The sequence below is a fragment of the Temnothorax nylanderi genome, unplaced genomic scaffold (assembly GCF_030848795.1).
Source record: "Temnothorax nylanderi isolate EJ_2023f unplaced genomic scaffold, tnyl_v1.0 TNYL_tig0915_pilon, whole genome shotgun sequence".
Classification (NCBI taxonomy): Eukaryota; Metazoa; Arthropoda; class Insecta; order Hymenoptera; family Formicidae; genus Temnothorax; species Temnothorax nylanderi.
The window spans coordinates 14015-37906 of NW_027249977.1; the positions used below are offsets into that span (position 1 = coordinate 14015).

The 23892-nt window shown below is 45.7% G+C and overlaps 3 protein-coding genes and 1 pseudogene across 3 annotated transcripts; 2 read left to right on the plus strand and 2 right to left on the minus strand.

Annotated features, from left to right (window-relative positions):
- Positions 1-4814: 4814 nt before the first annotated feature.
- LOC139785894 (uncharacterized) lies at positions 4815-6340 on the minus strand (annotated as a pseudogene).
- A 3655-nt stretch (positions 6341-9995) lies between these two features.
- Positions 9996-14402, plus strand: LOC139785895 (uncharacterized). Its single transcript, XM_071725059.1, has one exon. It carries the CDS (start codon positions 9996-9998, stop codon positions 14400-14402), a length of 4407 nt encoding a protein of 1468 aa, XP_071581160.1.
- Positions 14403-14654: 252 nt separating this feature from the next.
- LOC139785896 (uncharacterized) lies at positions 14655-15149 on the plus strand. The gene has a single exon (XM_071725061.1). It carries the CDS (start codon positions 14655-14657, stop codon positions 15147-15149), a length of 495 nt encoding a protein of 164 aa, XP_071581162.1.
- Positions 15150-17622: 2473 nt separating this feature from the next.
- LOC139785897 (uncharacterized) lies at positions 17623-20232 on the minus strand. The gene is made up of 3 exons (XM_071725062.1): positions 18971-20232; positions 18156-18764; positions 17623-18064 (listed from the first exon to the last, which is right to left on the minus strand). Exons 1-3 carry the CDS (start codon positions 20230-20232, stop codon positions 17623-17625), a joined length of 2313 nt encoding a protein of 770 aa, XP_071581163.1.
- Between the last annotated feature and the right edge of the window lie 3660 nt (positions 20233-23892).

The following is a 23892-nucleotide window of genomic DNA, read 5'->3' on the forward strand; positions in this document are numbered from 1 at the left end:
TTATTTTTTAAATATTATTTTAAATACAATAATATTTTAAAAAGCTTACTTTATCTTACCTGTATTTAAATAATTTGAAGATAACGAAGGATCATCTATATTTATAGACGAGGAAGAATCTATATTTGAAGAGTCAGAGGATTTTTCCAGATCATTTCTGTTTATGAAACGTTATATAAATTAGCTTCTAATTATTTATACAAGATTAAAGACAATATGAAATATAGAACATGTAAATATATATAAAATTTAATGATACTCTATGATTAATAATACAATCGAATAACGAAATAAATTATCAGCCACATTTTATCAAACAATTTCTTTTCTATACACATATATTATATATATATATGTGTGTGTGTGTGTGTGTGTGTGTGTGTGTGTGTGTGTGTGTGTGTGTGTGTGTGTGTGTGTGTGTGTGTAAAATCACATGTAAGAATTTAATATGTATCGAAGCGTGATTATATTAGGCCGTTAAATAAATAATCACGCTTCGATATATATTAAATTCTTACATGCAATTTTCAAATAAATATTAACAGTTACCTAGTCTCGCTATGATCCTGCAGTTGTTCGCTACGATTTATCGGATCATTCTTATTCCTTATTCTACAAAAGTCGGAGGACAAAAAATCTGCCTTCTGCAACCTTTGCGATGCTTCCTTCGAATATTCAGGATCGACGAGTTCGTTAAATAAACATTTAAAGGCTATACATTGTATGATAAGGAATAAGAATGATCCGATAAATCGTAGCGAACAACTGCAGGATCATAGCGAGACTAGGTAACTGTTAATATTTATTTGAAAATTGCATGTAAGAATTTAATATATATCGAAGCGTGATTATTTATTTAACGGCCTAATATAATCACGCTTCGATACATATTAAATTCTTACATGTGATTTTACACACACACACACACACACACACACACACACACACACACACACACCCACACACACACACACACATATATATATATAATATATGTGTATAGAAAAGAAATTGTTTGATAAAATGTGGCTGATAATTTATTTCGTTATTCGATTGTATTATTAATCATAGAGTATCATTAAATTTTATATATATTTACATGTTCTATATTTCATATTGTCTTTAATCTTGTATAAATAATTAGAAGCTAATTTATATAACGTTTCATAAACAGAAATGATCTGGAAAAATCCTCTGACTCTTCAAATATAGATTCTTCCTCGTCTATAAATATAGATGATCCTTCGTTATCTTCAAATTATTTAAATACAGGTAAGATAAAGTAAGCTTTTTAAAATATTATTGTATTTAAAATAATATTTAAAAAATAATGCATGAATGCAATGTGTTATTTGTATTGTATATAAATGTATATACGTGTGTGTGTAATATAGATAACATAAGACAGCCACGGCGTAAGAAAAAATATAAGAGAGATAATGCAGTATGCAGCGCAGATCGTCAAGAAGATATATCTAAATCGCTAACTTGTCTAATTATTACAAATCAATTGCCACTCTCATTTGTTGAAAGCGAAGGATTCCGAAATTTTATGGCTACTATAGAACCTGGATATATGGTACCTGCAGCAAGAACAATTCTATCGCGATTGCAATTAAATTATGATGAAATAAAAACATTCCTGCAGCACAAGATGCAACATCAAGGCGCCAATATATCATGCACCACGGATATTTGGACATCTCTCTCACAAGATTCTTTCTTATCCTGTACGGCACATTATATAAATAAAGAAAAATGGGAATTAAGTAGTCACACTTTATGTACAATAGGATTAGAGGACCGACATACAGCTGAGAATATAGCTTTAGGACTAGAAATGATATTCTTCGATTGGAATTTAGAAAAACAAATTTTTGCCATAGTACACGACAATGCATCCAATATGATAAACGCTGCAGAAAATCTTCAAAATATAAATGAACATGTTAACTGTGCGGCTCATACCCTACAACTAGCTGTGAATGATGCATTACAATTAGAAAATATAGCATATGTTATACAGAAAGCACGGAAAATTGTTGGACATTTCAAACATTCTACATTAGCAATGCAAGAGCTACACAAAACTCAAATAAAACTCAATCTGCCGCAAGAGACATTAATTCAAAGCTGTCCTACAAGATGGGATTCCACTTATTATATGTGTGAACGTTTACAAAAAAATAGAACTCCTATTTTGGCGGTATTAAATGATACATCTATAACAAAATCGAGGCAGGCTCAAAACTTAGAAATCACTGCAATTGAATGGTTGACTATAGAAAAATTGGTGACGCTTCTGAAACCTCTCCAATGTTCAACCACCGTATTTTGCTTTTCATCCGAAGTCACAATATCTTTGGTACGCCCGGTAATACGAGGAATCATAGATAATCATCTGATAGAGGACGTTTTGGATGACGACTATATTTCGACATTCAAACAAATATTACGTCAATCACTGATTAGGCGCTTTGATATGGCATTACAATCAAACGAGAAAGTCAGCGTGCGTCAAATTGCAAGCTTTCTCGATCCTCGCTACAAAGACTTAACAGTCGAACAATTCGAAACGGAGAGAATAAAGATAAAAGACTTTATCAAGAAAGAATTACAGGTAATATATATATATGTATAATTAATTATTGATTTTTTTATACGTACGTTATGTTTGCAATGAGTAAGATAACGAAAAGAAGAGTTACACTAAAGAAATAGACTGAATAAAATAAATATTTTACTTTTTACAGACGCTAGCTCCAACCGATATACCGGAGGAAAGAACTACACGTGTGGTTGGAAGTGCATTATATTTCATTAAAAAAAAAGTACTTTAACTACACAAACTGACTGGCGAAAGCAACTTGACCACTATCAAATGGAGATAACCATTGATTACAATGACTCACCCCTCGAATGGTGAAAGGCAAGAGTTAATAAATATCCGACACTCGCCGAATTGGCGAGGAAATATTTAGCAATACCTGCAACATCCGCGAGTTCGGAAAGAGCGTTTTCCTCAGCGGGCAATATTGTATCACGAAAACGTAACTGTTTAGCCCCGGAAAATGTTAATATTTTAGTTTTTTTGTACGAGAATAGGAAATATATATATAAAAAATAAAATTTATAATATTACACAGGGTGCTCCGGATTTTACCCGACAAACTGCGGGAGTATATTCTATACAAGTGCAAATAAGAAAAAAAATTTATATGAAGTTTGGCTAGAAATGCTTTATGACAAAGTTGTAAATAATTATTGAAACGGAACATGAAATATATATATAGGTAAAAATTATTACCTATTTTGATGACTCTTATTTTTATTAAAGTTCCCCATAAGTAAAAATCAAGAGGCGTTAAATTTGGCGATAAGTCAGAGGAGGTCAGAGAACCATTTTTACCTATTTCATGTTCCGTTTCAATATTTGTTTATAACTTTGTTTATAATAAAGCATTTCTAGCCAAACTTCATATAATATTTTTTTCTTATTTTCACTTGTAGAATATGCTCCCGCAGTTTGTCGGGTAAAACCCGGGGCACCCTGTATAAAATAATGATAGTATTATATCATATATAATTATATTACTAGTTTTAGAAAGATATATATGCATGTAAAATAAGAAAATATATAAAATTACACGTAAAGCAATTTATAAAAATTTCAAATATAATTACACACATATACCTATTTATCCACATAATGTGTAATGCATATTTAACCCTCCGTGTACGTGGGTCTACGGCGTCCGAGCCAAAATAATATCTGCTCGTAACTGTAAAACTGGCAAGCCTGCCTCCATTTCTAAAAAAGTAAGTGAGAAAAGGGACTCAAGAGGGACCCAGAGCTGTTACGAAAGATCAATATATCGCCGAATACCGAGCAAGTCAAGTCTCGCACGGACGTCTCAGACCCATGTATGCATTAGACGTGATATCTTTTTTGTAAGTAATAATTTTGCTAATATTGTATTATTGAAAGTTCATTAAAAATCAAATATTAAATAAACAAATGTTTATCAAAAGATTATAAAATTGTCAACTATAATGTAGACAGATGTTTTGTAAATTTTTTTAGATTTTTTAAAATACTTTAAGGTAGGGAAAATAGCGTTGGACATGACAGACTCACGTATGCACTAAGAAGGTACCGAAAAAACGGAGGGTTAATAAAAGCATTCTTTCATATATTTAATATATTCTTGAAGTGTGTGAGAATTTATATTTTATTACTTTGCGTATACGCGTCTCCGTATAATACGCAGATATCTGTAGCATACGCTGTTATACCCGCCTCGATACGGGTACCCGTACTGACGCGGGTATAACGGGTACCCGTATTGACACGGGTAGCGGGTACCCGAATCGATACGGGTACCCGCTACCCGAATTACCCGGGTACCCGCGGAACCGGTCCAGATCCGTATACAACGGGTAACAGGCGAACGGGCGGGTACTCGGATACCCGGGTATTCCGAGCTCTACTTTTTTCTTATTTTTGGATTCCCAATGGCCTCCCAAGCAATTGACCTTCACTTTTGAAACACCCTATATATTATATAACATGTTATTATATAATACATATAAATAGAAAATAGAAATTTTATTTATTTACTCTGTAACGATGTCATAAGCAAGTTGTTAACTTCATTGAACATTTTTTTATAGAAAATATTACATATACCTATATCAAATTTTGCGACTTTTCTTCTTATTTGAACTTTCTATATAATACATATAAATAATATATCGATAACATGAACAAACATAAAATGATATAGCAATAGGACAAGATTATAATTACATACATAAATCAATGGAAAAGCTCCAAAAATAACTGCGGAAGCCATGGTAATATTTGATTTGAAAATCAATATTGAACAGCACATCGGACATCATCTACAAAACTATTAACAATTACAAACATTAGTCACAAGTACATAATATGTATACCTATATACATATATGCATATTTTTCATATTGAGAACATAAAAATAAATTTATATATTTTTAAAACATTAAAGACGTATAGAACGTATCCTAATGAATAATCTATGCAATTAAATTTCATTATACTATGTACTATGTCTAATATATAGTATGTAGTACATTTCGCAATATAGTACGGATTATTTTATAAAAAATAATAAAATTCATAATTTTAAGATAATTTTGAATACTAATTGTGAGATAATTAAAAAATATTTTTCTTATACAATTATAATGTTCAATATATGATATAATCAATTTGATATTATTAAGGAATAATACTATATACTAATTAAGTATTACATACCTTATTATTTCTTGATGTTTTTTAATACATGTCTTCGTTTGATTTTCGTGTGATATCTGTTGCAATTCTTGTCCCAGCATTTCTAATCTTGCAGCGGGATACCAAAAGAACATGGCAATCATGAAGTCTACCGTAATACAAAATCCTGTTTGCAAGATAGCGAATACTTGCAATACGTAAAGGATAACTTTAGTATAGATACTCTCAATGGAAAACGGATACCATGCTTCCATTGGAAGGTGTATTGATAAAAACAAAGGACCACAGGAAAAAGCGATTGCTGCTAATATATAAGATGTTCCAACAAAAATAGAGAAATTTGAATAACGGTCTATATATTTTTGTATAATGTGCCTCTCATACGATTCAGAATGTTCAAGAAAATCCTTTAATTTTGCTAAAAGATTCTACACAAATATTAAAAATTATTAATAACTTCATTATAATGATTAGTTAAAGTAATTATTTTATATCTAATTGGACCATATATTACATCATTTTTAGAAATACTAAAATTTATTAGCAAAGCTTTGAATTTTATTTATAAGAAGTTCTACTTTTTCTTATTTTATATAAGCTTATATGCTCAAGTATTATTGCTTACTTTATATATAGTGTTATTAATCTAGTATATTACATTATTTATTAATATGTTTCTATAACATAATGATTTATTTTAACATTTATTTACATAATTTGCGATTTTTTGAGTTCTTAATATTTAGAAAACAAAATCAAACCTGCAATCGAGATCTTCCTATTCTACACAAGATTAAATTGAACAACACTTCCATCAGTGCCGTCAATTCAGACAGTGCCTTCATCATTCGAATAACATCGTCTCCGGAATAGCAAGCACCCAGAATTAACGGCGGCACTGATCCTAATACATTCAAAATACCCAGAATCCAACCGAGATCTCGAAGAAAGATTTCTCGTTTTCCAGCCGTGGATTCGGGAGGCCATGTGCTCGTAAATGTTCCACAAATTTGAAGTACGTAAAGTACTTGATGAACTTTTATACGGATTAATACCATCGTCTCGAAAATCGATTTCTTGCATTTACAGACAATACATTCTATTTTCTGTGCAAGATGCAATTACACTCGGATGTGTAAACAGTGAAAACCAGACTGCAAACAATTCTTAGAAGGCACAAATCGATCCCACATTATTCATTCTTTGCGAAGTGATTAAAGAGAAAGTATAATTAATGGTATAATTTACGGACGTACAGAGATGATATACGTGGTAAACACGCTATATAGAGCTCTTAAACGTAGCTAATATTTAACTTTTGGCAACTCTATACTTTGCAACGATCGTACATTATAATATTAAATAATTATCCTCCTATTTAATAGATCTTACAATTTGCATAGATTGTACTTGAAGAATATCCGATGTTGATGTCTATAACAAGTACAATAGTAAATAAGAAATTTCTACGATAGGGTAACTGAGGGTAATATGCCAGTGTGGGGAATATGTGTGGGGAAACTTGTTATGTTTAACAAAGCTACGGCTAGAAGCACTCTTATAAATACTATAAAATTGTTCTATATCTGACGTGAAAGTTCTATATCTGACGTTTTGCATAAGTTTTGTTCATTTCCTGGCAGTATTACAGTTTTTATGAGATAAGTACATTTGTCAACGTAATTTGTTTTGCTTTCTTAATGCTTTATGTAAGTTATTCTTCAAGTGTTATACTATTTTTAACGCGATTAGTCGTTCTATTAGGATGAAAGTATTCAGTACATCGCTGGTTCGTTTTACTGACAGCCGTATTGTACAGGCTCATTAGAATTATACACTGAAGTTACATATCTTTGTGAAAAATGCAGAGTGATGTTTAAAAAAGCGTTTTAAAGCTTGAATCCTCAGCTATCGAAAGCTTCAAGGTTCGTTTCTCTGCACAGATTTTACTACATACGGCGCTAATTTAAAGTGGACCTTGCAAAATTGAAGAAAAAAACTTCAACTTTCATAGCGTGCCCATGGAAAACGAAAATTCTCCAAATTTTATCAATTGTATCGTAAAATTTAACATTTTCTCTTTAAAATACTTTTTTAATCATTGCGCTATTATTTTTTTTACTGAGTTATGACAATTTAAAGTGAGTAGTGTATTTTTAGATCTTTTCTCTAAAAATTTGTATTCTGCCGCCGATATTCATACATTTTGAAACTGCTCCGTTGGCAAAATGGTGCAAGTGACAAATTGCAATGTTCATACGGGAGTGACGAACCGCGGGGTACTTATCTCCGCTGTGACACACACACACACACACACACACACACACACACACACACACACACACACACACGCGCGCGCACACACACGCACACACACGCACACACACGCACACACACGCACACACACGCACACACACGCACGCACACACACGCGCACACACGCGCACACACGCACGCGCACACACGCGCACACACGCGCACACACGCGCACACACGCGCACACACGCGCACACACGCGCACACACGCGCACACACGCGCACACACGCGCACACACGCGCACACACGCGCACACACGCGCACACACGCGCACACACGCGCACACACACGCGCACGCACACACACACACACACACACACACACACACACGAATATCGGCGGCAGAACACAAATTTTTAGAGAAAAGACCAGAAAATGCACTAATCACTTTAAATTGTCATAACTCAGTAAAAGAAAAAATGATAGCGCAATGATTAAAAAAGTATTTTAAAGAGAAAATGTTAAATTTTACGATACAATTGATCGATACAATTGATACAATAAAATTCGGATTTCGTTTTCCACGCTGCACGCTATGAAAGTTGAAGTTTTTTCTTCAACATTGAAGGAACACTTTAAATTAGCGCCGTTTGTAGTGAAATTTTCGCAGAGAAACGAGCCTTGAAGCATTCAAAACTGAGGATTCATTTTAAAATGTTTTTTTAAACATCACTCTGCGATCATTTTTCACAAGGATATGTAACTTTAAATTTGGTGCTTTTTAGCGTTAATTTCAAATAGCCAATTTTTGCTTCCTCATAGAGGAAGCTTTGTTTTCGTAAATTTTGTATATGAACCTTTGATTGCGTATAAAGTTGGGTCTAATCAATCAAATTTAAAAGAATTATATATAAAGCTATATAAAGGTAGAGTATAGCTATAAAGGTAGGGTAGAAAAAAATCAAAGAAAAGATTGTTTTTTGAGTTTTTGATGCTAATAGGTTCAGAGTGTTCTAAAGCGTCGAAAAATTGCGTTGAAAAAATGTCCGTGTGTGTGTGTGTGTGCGTGCGTACGTGTTCGTGTGCGTGTGCGTGTGCGTGTGCGTGTGTGTGTGCGTGTGCGTGTGCGTGTGCGTGTGCGTGTGCGTGTGCGTGTGTGTGTGCGTGTGCGTGTGCGTGTGCGTGTGCGTGTGCGTGTGCGTGTGCGTGTGCGTGTGTGTGTGCGTGTGTGTGTGTGTGTGTGTGTGGATTTGATGTCCGTGGTTGCTCTAACCCTTACGAAAAAAACACCCAAGATTTTGGTGTTTACACCCAACTTTGGGTGTTTACACTCCATTTTCGGTGTCAACGCCTAAATTTTCAGTGTTAACACCGACATTTGAGTGTCGACACCCAAATTTTGGTGTCGTTGTGACCGAACATTTGATCTTGGATGGGTAGGACTTACTTGAAGTTGAATAATTATGGTCGCCACTGTGTTTTAGACGTTGACACAGAATGTATCTGCCCTTCGATCGCTTTGATGAATGGCTTCCTTCCTTCCTTCCAGAATAGATTATCTTGACGCTGCTTGGCTCGTCAACGTTTAACGGACAATGTCTATGAAAGTCCCGCACTCGCGTTAGCGTCGCGTATGAGATATCCGGATAATAGGAAAGAAAATTTGAATAAATGGTTGTTGTTTGAGATCATGATAATCGCGTGTCAGCGCAAACACGCTTTCGTTAAAATGTAAAGTGAAGTCGCATTGAAGAAATCATTAAAGCAATCGCATAAAGATATCGCATCAAGTATAGCATGGATCTTTCCCTTCTTCGCGTTCCAGAACAGTCGCGAACATTACAATAACGCTGCCACGGTCAACCAGACGACAAACAAAGTCAAGTAACCGCTCTTACACACGGGAAAGATCCATGCTGTAAACATCGCAATCGAAAACATGTAACGAGCACGTCGGATCTTCAACCGAAACCGTGACGTAAGCGCGATGACGGGGGCCACCGATGGCCAATCACCTTCCCGAAATTATTTGTAACGAGCCTGGAGGGAGTTCCGCCTCGGAGGTGATAAAGGGATCGCCGCTGCGCCGCGGAATCGATTTCGCTCGCCGATATCGCCTAGTATCCATATACTACCGCACACCGCTACACCGCTTTTCCGCACTTGCTTTCGCTTTCGCGCTTGCAACATCTCGCCGCTTTTGCCGTGCTAATCTCTGTGCGCGCTACCGCTCACGGCTTGTCGCCTGAAAAGGACTCGCTGTAAAACACTGTACATATTGACACTGTAAATATATTTCGCTTTTTTGAATTTCTGTGCTTGCTGTTTTTTGTGGTCGTCTCGTTGCCTCGCGCTACATCGCGCTACCGCGTGCTCTCGAACATTCTGGTCCTTCGAGCCGGATCCGACCGGCAACCGCTAATTCGGGAGTGCTTCCTCAACGGACGACTGCAACCATGAGCATGGATCAGAGCGCCTTGCTGAACGGTCAGCACGACATCCACAGGCGCATCGCCCACGCAATGACCAACCTACGAAAGCAGGGTGCAGAGAACATTACCCTCGACGCTGTGAGAACTCGCATCCGCATTCTCGACGACCTGTGGGCCAAGTTTGAGTCAAATCACGATCTCATTCGGGCATGCTACAGAGATCTCTACACCGAGAGTGAGTACTTCAAAACCGATTTCTTTGACACCGTCGAGAATGCGTACGTGCATCAGCACAGCTTACTCACCACCTGCGCCAACACTTTCAAGGCCGCGTCGGCTTCCACGTCCGTCCCGGCGTCAGAGCAGGGGGGTGAACACGCGTCTCGAGTCTCGCTGCCCCGTATCAACTTGCCGCAATTTTCGGGCGCCTACGAGAACTGGCCATCCTTCCGCGATCTCTTTTGGTCGGTCATCGGCGACAAGTCGGCCATTCCGCCAGTCGAACGGCTGCATTACCTCCGCTCGTGTCTCAAAGGGCCGGCTGAAAAATTAATAAGATCGTTAACCATTACGGGCGAAAATTACGATCGCGCGTGGGCGCTACTCTGCCAGCATTACGAGAACAAGAGGGAACTGATACGCTCCAACTTCGCCACGTTTACCGCCGTGGCGAAGATGAAAGCCGCTACCGCCGATGAGCTCAGCCGCGTCCATAACGCCGTCACGTCTGCCGTTAATGCTCAAGAGAGCATAGGGAGGCCCATCGACTCACACGGTATGGACCTTTTCAATCACCTCGTCGTCGAACTGTTCGACTCGCGAACACGTCTGGAATGGGAATCCTCCTCGGGAGACTCCTGCGAACCGCCGTCTCACGATACGCTGATGCGCTTCATCTCCAAACGGATTCTCACCTTAAACGCCGCGAATCCGAAGAACACTACCAAACCCGCGAACGAACCGTCACGGTCCGCGAAAAGTCACGTCGCGAAGCGGTCCGAGCCGTCTCAGTGTCCGCTATGCAAAGGGAAGCACTCGCTCATGGGGTGCCCCGACTTCAAGGCCAAGACAGCCCGTGAGAGGAAGACTGTGGTCGAGACCAATAAACTCTGCTTCAACTGTCTCGGCAATCATCTGGTGGTGAAGTGTCAGTCGACCCGAAACTGCTTCACGTGTAACGCGCGTCACCACTCGATGTTGCACGACGCGTACTTGTCCGCGCCGAAACCCGCCGCAGAAGTCAGCACGCTTTCCGCCGTCGGAAAGGCCGACGACCGTAAGGCGATTCTTCTCGCGACCGCGCGCGTAACTATTGCCGATCGGCACGGAAATCCTCATGAGGTTCGGGCTCTCATAGACCAGGGCTCCGAAGTGTCGATCGTGTCGGAGTCCCTGGTTCAGCGGCTGCGCCTGCCGCGATCGCGCACACGGGTGTCCATCTTCGGCATCGGCGGCTCACAATCTGGGTCCACCCGGGGCAAAGTGTCGCTAAACGTCACGTCGACGACCACCGGCGCCACGCTCACCGCCGTCGCGTTCGTGCTTCCGCGTCTCTCGCTCTACCAAGGCTCCACGAACAAGTGCCGCACCACGTGGCCTCATCTACGCGGACTCCCGCTGGCCGATCCGCGTTTCGCCGCCAACGACCCCGTCGAGTTGCTGTTGGGCGCTGAGGTGTGCTCGACCATCCTGGAAGATGGTCTCCGCCGAGGCGAACCGCAAACGCCAATAGCGCAGAAGACCATCTTGGGATGGATCTTGTCAAGGGGCTGCGGTGCAACCTCCCTCGTTGGTCACCTCAGCTCATTCCAAGGTACCGCCGACCACGACTTGGCCGAGCTGGTACGCCGCTTCTGGGAGCAGGAGAGCGAACCTCCCGCTTCCGTCACGCTCACTCCCGAGGAAGAGGAGTGCGAGCAACACTTTGTGCGCACCCACGAGCGCACCCCCTCTGGCCGGTACGTCGTCCGACTGCCGTTCGCCTCGCCGCCGAAGAATCTCGTCGAAACCCGCAAGCCCGCGGAGCGCCTGCTCACCGCCATGGAACGCAAGTGCGCTCGAGATCCCCGGTTCGGAGAGCTCTATCACGCGTTCATGCGGGAGTACGAGGACCTCGGGCACATGGAAGCCGTTGCTCCGTCTGACGAGAACCGAACTCGCGGAGCGTGCTACCTGCCGCACCACGGAATGTTGAAGGAGGCCAGCACCACCACCAAACTTCGAGTGGTGTTCAACGGCTCACAACGCACCAGCTCCGGCGAATCGCTGAACGACCACCTCTTCGCAGGCGCTAACCTCTTGCCGGCACTCGCTGACGTGCTCTTGCGTTGGCGTCGGCACCGCTACGTGATGATCACCGACATCGAGAAGATGTACCGTCAGATCTTGGTCCACCCGGAAGATCGCGACCACCAACGGATCCTGTGGAGAAGTGCCGTCGACTTGCTCGCGCGCGTTCTCCGCCTGACGACGGTCACGTACGGCCTCAAGTGTTCGCCGTGGGTCGCGATCCGAACACTCCTGCAACTTGCCGAGGACGAGAGGGCACGGTATCCGCGCGGCGCGATCGCTCTCGAGGACGACCGATACGTGGACGATGTCGTAACCGGAGAGGACACTCTCGACGACGCGATCGCCGTGCAAACCGAACTGCGCGAACTCTGCACGGCGGGCGGGTTTCCGTTACGCAAGTGGGCCGCGAACTCCGAGGACGTGCTCGTCGGCATCCCGCCGGAACACCGTCTTCAACGCGCACTACCCGTGTGGGAAAACGACGGTCACTCCACTCTCGGCCTCCGATGGCACCCGACAGAGGACGAGTTCTCCTTCACGATTCGGCCGCGCGCGATCACCGAATTCACGAAGAGGCGCGTCCTCTCGGAAACCGCGCGGTTGTTCGATCCGCTGGGATGGCTCACCCCCGTCGTGATCAAAGCCAAGATCTTAATCCAGTCTGCTTGGCTGAAGCAGCTGGAATGGGACTCCCCCTTGCCGCCGGCTGACGCTCAGCTGTGGGCGCACTTCCTGGGGGAGCTGCCACAACTCGACCGCCTTCGCGTGAACCGCTGGCTCGACAGCGGAGCCACGGATTCGCAGGTCGAGATCCACGGCTTCGCCGACGCATCCGAGCAAAGTTACGCCGCGGCCGTCTACCTTCGCGTCACGCGAAACGGCTCCACCACACTGCACTTGCTCATGGCCAAGAGCAAGGTGGCTCCGATTCAGCAGGTGTCCCTCGCTCGCCTGGAACTGTCCGCGGCCGCACTGCTCACTAAACTAACGCGACACGCTCGCGACACTTTACGTTTGCCCGCAGCACCGATCTTCCTCTGGTCCGACGCCCGAGTGACACTTCACTGGATCAAGGGCCACGCATCCCGGTGGAAGACGTTCGTGGCCAACCGGGTATCGCTGATCCAGCGGACTCTTCCCGAGGCCCAGTGGCGGCACGTCCCCGGCCGAGACAACCCGGCCGATTGCGCCTCCCGGGGGATCGCGCCCAGCGAGCTGATCGGCCATCCGTTGTGGTGGACGGGCCCACCGTGGCTGCGGGAGGACCGAACCCATTGGCCAGACGAGAGCGACGAGATTCCGGACGCCGAGCTGCCTGATAGGAAAGTTGTCGTGCAATCCGCCGTCGAGAGGACCGAAGCGGAACCCGACACTCTCTGTCGATTCTCCTCGCTGCACCGTCTTTTACGCGTCACGGCGTGGTGTCTGCGATGGCGACGCACCACCTCCCGCAACGACGACAGCTGTCCGGACGATCGGGCGAGGACACTCTCTCCTGAGGAACTCGACACAGCACTGTTCTGGTGGCTTCGGGTAGTGCAATCACTTCACTACCCGGAGGAGATCAAGGCCGTCACGGCCGGCCGCTCTGTGTCGCACCGCAGCCCACTCGCCAGACTGAGTCCCTTCCGCGACGACAACGGCGTGCTTCGAGTCGGAGGGCGACTTAAGCACGCACTTATTCCGCACGACGAGCGACACCCTACGATTGTTCCCCCGTCTTCGTGGCTCACTCGTCTGCTCGTGGAGTCCTGCCATCGACGAGCACTCCACGGCGGAGTGCAACTAACGCTCGGTACACTCCGTCTCCGCCACTGGATTCCTCGAGGCAGAGCCGTGGTGAAACGGCTGCTGCATCGGTGCGTCACTTGCACCCGATGGCGAGCCGCCACGCCGCAACCACCGATGGGCAGTCTTCCACGGGCTCGGGTCACTCCGACGCGCCCATTCCTGCGGACCGGCGTGGACTATGCCGGCCCGATCCACATCCGCACTACCAGGGGACGAGGCCACCGAGCGCACAAGGCATTTATCGCCGTCTTCGTGTGCCTCGTCTCCAAAGCGGTGCACCTTGAAGTCGTCTCCGACTACACGACGGAGGCATTTTTGGCCGCCCTCCGTCGCTTCACGGCACGCTGAGGCCTCTGCACGGATATCTACTCCGACTGCGGCACCAACTTCATCGGGGCTGACAGGGCACTGCAAAACCTCTTCCGCGCGTCGTCATCCGACGGCCGGCGCATCGCTCATGACGCCTCCGCTCACGGCATCCGGTGGCATTTCAACCCGCCTGCCGCTCCGCATTTCGGCGGACTTTGGGAGGCGGCGGTGAAATCCACCAAGTTCCACCTGCGACGAGTCATCGGCGAAACAACCCTTACCTTCGAGGAAATGGCCACCTTCCTCGCTCAGGTCGAGGCCTGTCTAAATTCTCGGCCGCTCCAGGCCTTATCCGATGACCCAGATGACGTCACGGCACTGACCCCGGGGCACTTCCTCATCGGTGCTCCGCTGTTGGCGGCTCCTGAGCCGTCATTTGGAGAGAGGCCGGACAACGCCTTGACTCGATGGCAGCTGGTGCAAAAGATGCGCGATCATTTTTGGCAACAGTGGTCGCGCGAATGCATCCAGCATCTCGCTTCCCGACCCAAGTGGCTGTCTGCTGAGACCACCCCGGATGTCGGCTCACTCTGCTTGATTCGGTCCGAGATCGCTCCGCCGAATCGATGGCCCCTAGCAAGGATCATCAAGTTGCATCCTGGAGACGACGGCGTCGTTCGAGTGGTGACCGTCCGCACGGCCGCCTCCGAATTCGTCCGGCCACTCGTCAAACTCGTGCTGCTTCCTGGGGCCACTGACTCCACCACCACCGTTGCGGATACGTGAGCCACACAACCATCCGCTCCTTTAGTTTTTCGCGCTCATTCGCGTTACCAATGTCTGTCGTTTATTATTGTCACCTCGCGTAATTGTTCTTGTAGGCCTTCCGCCAATATTTTATGTTCTCTTCACTTAATTGTCTTTATCGGCCGTCTGCCTTTGTTCACAGTTCACCGTGCGTAATCGCGCATTTTGGCCTTCCGCCTCAATTTACCGTAATTTTGCGTCACTTCACTTCACTTTTGTCACGGGCACAGAACACTTCACGTCACGTACTTGCATTTCGCGTGTTTATGTTTCTCGCTCGAGATCGCCGCGTGTAATGACACTGCGCAGACGCGCGCCCCGCAACATGGCCGCTCACACTCGCGCCGGTATTGCGATCATCGCGAATCGATCGAAAATCGATACTTGCCGCGACTTCGGTCGCCCCATCGAGCGCACCGTGTCGGATCTTCAACCGAAACCGTGACGTAAGCGCGATGACGGGGGCCACCGATGGCCAATCACCTTCCCGAAATTATTTGTAACGAGCCTGGAGGGAGTTCCGCCTCGGAGGTGATAAAGGGATCGCCGCTGCGCCGCGGAATCGATTTCGCTCGCCGATATCGCCTAGTATCCGTATACTCTGTGCGCGCTACCGCTCACGGCTTGTCGCCTGAAAAAGACTCGCTGTAAAACACTGTACATATTGACACTGTAAATATATTTCGCTTTTTTGAATTTCTGTGCTTGCTGTTTTTTGTGGTCGTCTCGTTGCCTCGCGCTACATCGCGCTACCGCGTGCTCTCGAACAGTTGTTTTGCACTGATTTAACAATAACAAAATTATATATTTAGACTTTGGTACATAAGTACACTTTCTGCACAAAGTAATTGTAGATCAAACGGCTATCGGGCGTTGCCGGGTACGATCCCGCGTTACGAGTCGGATATATCTGACAATTTAACTGCCGCTTAACTATCGTTCGCAGTAAGAAAGACAATTATAAGTAAGCTGTCGCGCAAACTAATCTTTCCCTTGTACGAGCTATACGATCGTTAACATTTAACGCTAAGATAACACTCAAATCTCGATTTACACGAAAAGACTTCTTCGAAGTGAATCTCAGAAAATCCTGTCGGGAAAAACCTCGAGCGGATGCTCGGGCTTCCTTATATACCCTGGCTGTCTATCCATTCCCACCATCACTTTTGTGGCCAATGAGCAGCCAGTTCTATAATTCTTGCTATCTCACTCTCTCATGCAGTCGACTGGTCTGAACACGTTTCCCGGAACTTCCTCGAAAAGTAAACAACTTCCAGAGTCTCATATTACGTCAAAGGCCTCTGCCGACGTTTAATTAAACGAATCTACGACAAAATATCTTTTGACATGCGACTACATGTTTTCTACTATTGCTTTATGCATATAATATGAATAAACTTAAAACTAATGATGAATCCTACTGTTCGTAAGCGGACCGAGAAGGCGAGAGAAGGCTCGAACCGCGAAATGAGACAAGCAGAAAGTTGACGGACAAACGTTTATTCACTATTTACAACTATGTACAAGAAGATAAGTAATCGATTCGCGCGTAAGCAGCAACTATCGAAAAGGCAAGAGCTATCGGTTCGCGCGGTAGCAGCAACGAACGAAAAGAGCGAGCAACTCTAACTGTTTACAGTAGCAACTCGAATAGCAACGAGCGACTGGCCCCATCGCCGAGGGCGCGTGTCCTTTTGAACTCTCGGTGGCTTCTCGCAAATTCGAGACTCTTCGTAAGCTCGTGTTACCGAGAGAAGTCCCCGAGATGTTTGTTGTCGTCAAGTTATAAACAGTGGAGACAAAGCGAACGCGTGCGAACAATTAACTCGGCAATGCTTTGTTTCCACTGTTTGTACGTTCGGTCATCACGTCGAAAGTCGCGGCGATGAAAACACTTTTGTCTCCCGGCGCGGCCGAAATACTGTTCTTATTTCGACTCCGATATGGATCGGAACGTTTGACCATCTTAAACATACCGCCCGCCTCGTCAGAGCAGCTGACGAAAAGGTTGCGGTACCCAATTTCTATTAGCGAGCGAATTCCGTACAAGCGGGTCGTTGACCAGTATCGCGCGCGCGGGTATTTACATCGTGATCACATCAGGCGTGCGAGGATTTAACGTTCTCAGAACTTCAAGAGTATATGTCTATTACGAATATTAAATCCCGAGAAGTGAATTTACGTGAGCAATAGATATGTAGTGCTGCTTTAAGGAAGCCGCGATCGCAAGAAAGCGCAATTTTATTTGATTTTATTTATAGCGGCGAGTACGATAGGGTTGACAATCTTCGAATTTTATTATCGCGTACAATTTTATTATTTCTCGACGCAAAGAGAGCAAAAAAAATTCGCAGTGGAGGCCTCGATTAGCAGACGCTAGATCTAGCGCACAGGTTTAGGAGATGCTGGGGGGCCTCGAGCCCCAGCATTCGTTCGTAAGAGAGGTGCTAAGTCATCCTTCTGTTTCCTCCCGTGGATCGCTGTCGCTCGCAGACAGAAGGACGAGCTTAACGATCGGCCTTGTAAGCTCGCCTGTCGCGGTGCGGACAGTGACCACGCGCACCCGGCCGTCCTCTCCGGGATGGACCTTGACCACTCGAGCCAATGGCCACTTCGTCGGCGGGGTGGTCTCGTTCCGCAGGAGGCAGAGGCGTCCGAGCTGAATGTCAGGTTCCTTGCTCTGCCACTTGGGGCGGTGCACCAGCGAATGCACGTATTCCTGGGACCATCGTTTCCAAAAATAATCCCGCATCTGCTGCAGCAGTTGCCAGCGGGTGAGGCGGTTAACGGGCACGTCCAGCAGCGACGGCTCAGGCACGGCAATCAGGGCGGACACTACTAAAAAAGTGCCCCGGAGTGAGCACAGCCAGGTCGTCTGGATCATCGGAAAGTGCCTGCAAAGGACGAGAGTTAAGACAAGCTTCGATTTGGGCGAGGAAAGTGCTCATCTCCTCGTAAGTCAACGTAGCCTCGCCCAGCACTCGCCGAAGGTGGTGCTTGAGAGATTTTACGGCGGCCTCCCAGAAACCCCCAAAATAAGGAGCGGATGGCGGGTTGAATCGCCACCTGATTCCGTCGCTCGCTAGATGGCCAGCGATCTGTCGTCCTTCAGGGTTGCTGGCAGCGAAAAGGGCGCGTAGCTGTTTGTCGGCTCCTACAAAGTTCGTCCTGCAATCACTGTGGAGGCTGCTGCACAGTCCGCGACGGGACGTGAATTGGCGCAGCGCCACCAGGAAGGCTGCCGCGGTGTAGTCGGATACGACCTCCAGATGCACGGCACGCGTGACGAGGCAGACAAACACCGAAATGAAGGCCTTGTAGGCTCGCTGCCCTCGACCTTTCGAAGTCCTCAGGAGAATTGGCCCGGCGTAGTCGACCGGGTGTGTAGAAAGGGCCTGGTAGGGCTTACTCTCTCGCGGGGAAGACTGCCCATTAGCTGCTGCAGAGTTGCCGCCCGCCAACGCGCGCAAGTAACGCAGCGGAGGATCAGGCGTTTCACCAGTGCTCGGCCTCGTGGGATCCAGTAGCGCTGCCGACACATGCCCAATGTCAGTTGGACACCTCCGTGCATCGTCCGTCGATGGCAAGCTTCCACTGTCAATCGAGTAAGGTGCGAGACACCCGGCAGGATAACTGGGTGACGTTCATCGTAGGAGAGGACGGCGTGTTTTATTCTGCCGCCCACGCGCAGGAGACCTTGAGCATCAAAAAAAGGATTGAGTTTGGCAAGGCAGTTAGATAACGATCGCGAGCAGCCCCGACGGAGCGTGGCTAAGTCGCGGGCGAAGTGGTTCGCTTGCGTAAGCCTGATCCAGGAAAGGCGAGCCTCCTCCAGCTCCTCGGACGTCAGCTCGGTACTGTACGGGGACGTCGTTAGGGCTGGTACGGCCCCCGGGCCGCCCCTCCACCGTAGCCAACGGCGACACCACGCTGTCACTCGTAACAGGCGTTGAAGCGAGGAGAATCGGAGCAGTTCCTCGGGCTCCTCAACGGGAGTTTCGGCCGGCACCACCGCGTGGACTCGCACTCGCTCTTCGGGCAACTCCTCCGTCTCCGACACGGCTCCGGTGGCGGGCCACGCGGCAGAGTCCTCCTTGAGCCAAGGCGGCCCGTTCCACCAGAGAGGATGATTCACTAACTCGTCAGGAGAGATACCTCGCGAGGCACAGTCCGCTGGATTGTCCCGACCAGGCACATGATGCCACAGTGCTTCCGGTACCGCCGTTTGAATTGCTGATACCCTATTGGCCACATAGGTCTTCCATCGCGTAGGGTGACCTCGGATCCAGCCCAGGGCCACCATGGCGTCCGACCAGAGATAAAGAGGCGCCTCGGGCAGCTCGAGCGTGACCTTCGTGTGGGCAGCAAGCCGAGCGAGCAGCGCCGCTGCGTCGAGCTCAAGTCGAGGTAGAGCCACGATTTTGAGAGGAGCGACCTTGGTTTTCGCGGCGAGCAGGGTAACAAGCCAGGATCCATCCTGCGCCTGTGCTCTCAAGTAAATCACGGCGGCATAGGCTTTCTCGGAGGCATCGGCAAAGCCATGCAGTTCGACGCCGAGTCCCCTGGCGTCTGGATAGATTCTACGAGGGACGCGAATTTGCTCCAGCAAAGGGAGCTCCGCCTGGTAGGTCCTCCAATGCTGGGCGTCCGTCTCGCTCAAGGGTTCATCCCAGTCCAGTCCCCTTAGCCAAGTAGCCTGAAACAGGATCTTAGCACTCACCACCACCGGCGCCAGCCAACCGAGCGGGTCGAAAAACCGGGCGGTGAGAGACAGCACCGACCTCTTCGTGAAGGACGTAACGAGACTCGTCTTCGTAGATAATGAGAAGCTGTCGACGCAGGGATGCCACTGAAGTCCGAGAGTGGCATGCGACTCCTGGGGTCGCCAAGAGCGGAGCTCGCGCTGCATCCTGTGCTCGACGGGAACGTCCGTCAGCAAAGCCTCCTCATTGGCAGACCATTTGGGGAGGGGAAAGCCGCCCGCCATGCAGAGCTCCGAGAGTTGCTGCCGGAGAGCAAGAGCCTTTTCCAACGTATTCGCGCCCGAGAGTACATCATCCATGTAGCAGTCAAGCAGTAGGGCGATCGCTGCCAGGGGGAAGCGTTTTTTCTCGTCCTCGGCAAGCTTTGGTAGAGCGCATCGTCAAGAACGGTGCACACGTCAGACCGTAAGTCACCGTGTTGAGCACCGTGTTGAGGAGATACTCCATTATCTCGTCTTCTATCTTATACCGCCAGAAGATTCGCTGCAGATCGCGGTCGTAGGACGTAGCGCCAGCGGCGCCAGCGCAACAGCACATCGGCGAGATTCGGCAGGAGGTTTGGTCCCACGCGCAAGCACTTATTAAGCGAGTCGCCAGAGGGTAATGACGTCGAGCCGTTGAACACGACGCGCAGCTTCGTCGAGGTGCTCGCCTCGCGCATCACGCCGTGGTGTGCAAGGTAGCTCACACGACTCTTCGTTTTGTCCTCCGGAGCCACCGGAGTCATATGTCCAAGCTCCTCGTACTGCCGCATGAGCTCGACGTACAGCTGCTTCAATTTGTCGTCGCGGGCGAATCGTTTCTCCATGTGGGCAAGTGCCCGTAAACCCGCGCTGCGCGTTCCCCGGAGATCGGGCAACGGATCCACGACCGGGAGTCTCACCAGCAGCTCAGCTTTACCCTTTAAGCACGACTTCAAGTAGTGCAGCTTCTCGACGGAGGTCGTGGCGACGTCCTTCCCGATGATAGAATGGAAGAAGTCCCGGAACGCTGGCCACTCTTCGTATTTGCCAGAAAAATGAGGCAGTTGGATGCGAGGTAAGGTTGTGCGCGGCGGTTGACTCGCCGATGCAGCAACACGAGTCTCGCTGGTCAGTTTGCTCTTAAGCTTGCGAAGCGTTTCCAAGAACATCCCCTTTTGTAGAAGATAGGCTTCCTCCACAATCGAGGGCAAGCTCGTTTTTTCATAGTCGTGCCCCACCAGACTTTCCCAGAATGAGGCGTAGAGTTTCTCGTGTTGGGCCTCGAATTTCGTCCAGTTAGAATGAAGGGCTTGTAGGCGTGCCTCCACCAACCCGATCGTGATACTGGTAGAGCCCATTTTCTTTAAATTGTCGTACGAGCAAGCAATGCGCCCGTAAAGCTCATGCTGACTTCGGATGAGTCCTTCCATCTCTCTATTGACCGTCTCCTTACTCGCCGTCTCCTTGCTCATGGCGTCAGCGATTCGACGAAATGCGGAGGAAAGTCAATCACTTCTCACTCACTGACCGCGTTGATTACCGGTATCCGGCTCGAAGGACCAAAAAATGTTCGTAAGCGGACCGAGAAGGCGAGAGAAGGCTCGAACCGCGAAATGAGACAAGCAGAAAGTTAACGGACAAACGTTTATTCACTATTTACAACTATGTACAAGAAGATAAGTAATCGATTCGCGCGTAAGCATCAACTATCGAAAAGGCAAGAGCTATCGGTTCGCGCGGTAGCAGCAACGAACGAAAAGAGCGAGCAACTCTAACTGTTTACAGTAGCAACTCGAATAGCAACGAGCGACTGGCCCCATCGCCGAGGGCGCGTGTCCTTTTGAACTTTCGGTGGCTTCTCGCAAATTCGAGACTCTTCGTAAGCTCGTGTTACCGAGAGAAGTCCCCGAGATGTTTGTTGTCGTCAAGTTATAAACAGTGGAGACAAAGCGAACGCGTGCGAACAATTAACTCGGCAATGCTTTGTTTCCACTGTTTGTACGTTCGGTCATCACGTCGAAAGTCGCGGCGATGAAAACACTTTTGTCTCCCGGCGCGGCCGAAATACTGTTCTTATTTCGACTCCGATATGGATCGGAACGTTTGACCATCTTAAACACCTACGCATATGTCCCCAAATGCATATTCCTGTCCATAACGCAATATCATTCACACTTTTGATTTTATACATTAATTAACGAGTATTCCCTGCTCATTACATGTGTTTCTAATATCGCGTAATCATACATTCTCTTTATTTTCAGGTACGTCAAGCATTCCAGGACACCGAGGACTCATCAGGTAAGTACAGGTAAGTATCCGGTACATGACTGAATATATTAATAATGCGAAATAATCGCTTTTCCCCTTTTAGGAAATTTCAGATAAAATCATTATAAACGCTTCTAGCGTTCGCAAAATGTATCCAACTACTTCTATTGTAGATAGAATAAACGAATCCATCGTTATAATTAAGTTAACACGCTTATTTTACCTTTTAATAATACTCACCTTGGTCAATGACATCTTCATATATGTATTATTATGCATATCTGACTTCAGGGATATGTTTCTTGCTTTATTACAGTACATCCTATGCAATAATATACGTATAATTATCGATATTCAACAAATTCGTATAATTATTAAAAATCTTTAAAAATGCTTAGATTTGAATAAATGAGGGTTCGTTGGATTCCTCTCACGACAAATAAACTTATTCTAACGTCAAAACTTAAGATTTACGCAAATTACAAAAGTTCACCAAAATTTATAAACTTTTGAAATAATAAAAAAATTAATGTTTTTTCGCTATAGACGTCTTTAGACAGTCTCTCTAAACAATCTTATCGCATTTGCAACTTAAAAAACTGATTATTTAAACATTTGACCTTGAAATGTCAATTCTCGAAATATTGTGAAAATTGAGAAAAGAACTTCATATTCTTACTCTATGTGTCACTAGAAACACGTACATATTATTAAATTATCACATTTAGGCTTATTCTCAGTTTTTATAAAATTTTGCAAAATTATAAACTAATGAAAAATATTGAAGTTAAACTATGTGGCTCGCTTCTAGGAGTCACTAGAAACATTTTAAGACTAATAAAAGTCAATCGCATCATTATTGGCGAAGGTCATTTGAAGGTCACCTTGGACAGGTGAAATCTTGTAATAATTAAAAATTTCAAATTTAAACTATATAGGCAGTCTCTTTGGGTGAAAAGAAAATGTTTAAGACTAGTTAGACTCAAATCGCACCATAAATGCCGAAGGTCATTCGAAGGTCACCTTGAAAAGGTGAAATCTCGTTTTAATGAGAAAATCGGTGTTTTAACTATATGAGCATGTTCTTTGGAACAAAACAAAACGTTTGAGACTAATAAAACTAAAATCGGACTTTAAATAAGAAAGTTCCTTTAAAATTATGAAAAGTTAAACTATTGCTATTTATGGTGAAAAAACTATATGGGTGTGTTCTCTGAGTCACTGTGAATGTGTCCATACCGTTCTTAAGTTTATTTTGTCCATAATACAGAGATGCACTTGAAAGTGTCCAAATCTGATCTATCGATCCGAAATCGATAATAGATACGTATCTCCCTTCAGAAGGACGTAAGTAACCGAGATCCATCAATCAAAGCCATAAAATTTCTTTATTTCTCTAAAACAGCTGATTAGGCTTAATTCACATCTGACGGCTCAGTTATGTCAGTCAAGGTATATATGGACTCGTCTCGACTCACACACTATGAATCTAATCCAAAATATTAAAAGTTATCATTACTTTCAGTTCTTTACTATTTAGCACTGCAAATGATACGATTCAAAGCTTTATGCTTTATCATAATGAATAAACTAATATTTCTACCCTTGGGCATATCAAAACTTATCTCTATCAATATATATATGTAACGCTATCGCCGCATATTTAAATCTAATTAATCTAATATTACTTTCATATATGACCGCTGTCATATATGAAAGGTAAGT

Coding starts and splice junctions, on each gene's coding strand:
- LOC139785896 (XM_071725061.1), top strand. CDS start 14,655: ATGGCCACCTTCCTCGCTCAGGTCGAGGCCTGTCTAAATTCTCGGCCG.
- LOC139785895 (XM_071725059.1), top strand. CDS start 9,996: ATGAGCATGGATCAGAGCGCCTTGCTGAACGGTCAGCACGACATCCAC.
- LOC139785897 (XM_071725062.1), bottom strand. CDS start 20,232: ATGGATGATGTACTCTCGGGCGCGAATACGTTGGAAAAGGCTCTTGCT. Junction 18,765..18,970: donor CTTTCCTGGATCAGGCTTAC/GCAAGCGAACCA, acceptor CTCGATTGACAG/TGGAAGCTTGCCATCGACGG. Junction 18,065..18,155: donor TCTCTCAAGCACCACCTTCG/GCGAGTGCTGGG, acceptor CGTCCTTTGCAG/GCACTTTCCGATGATCCAGA.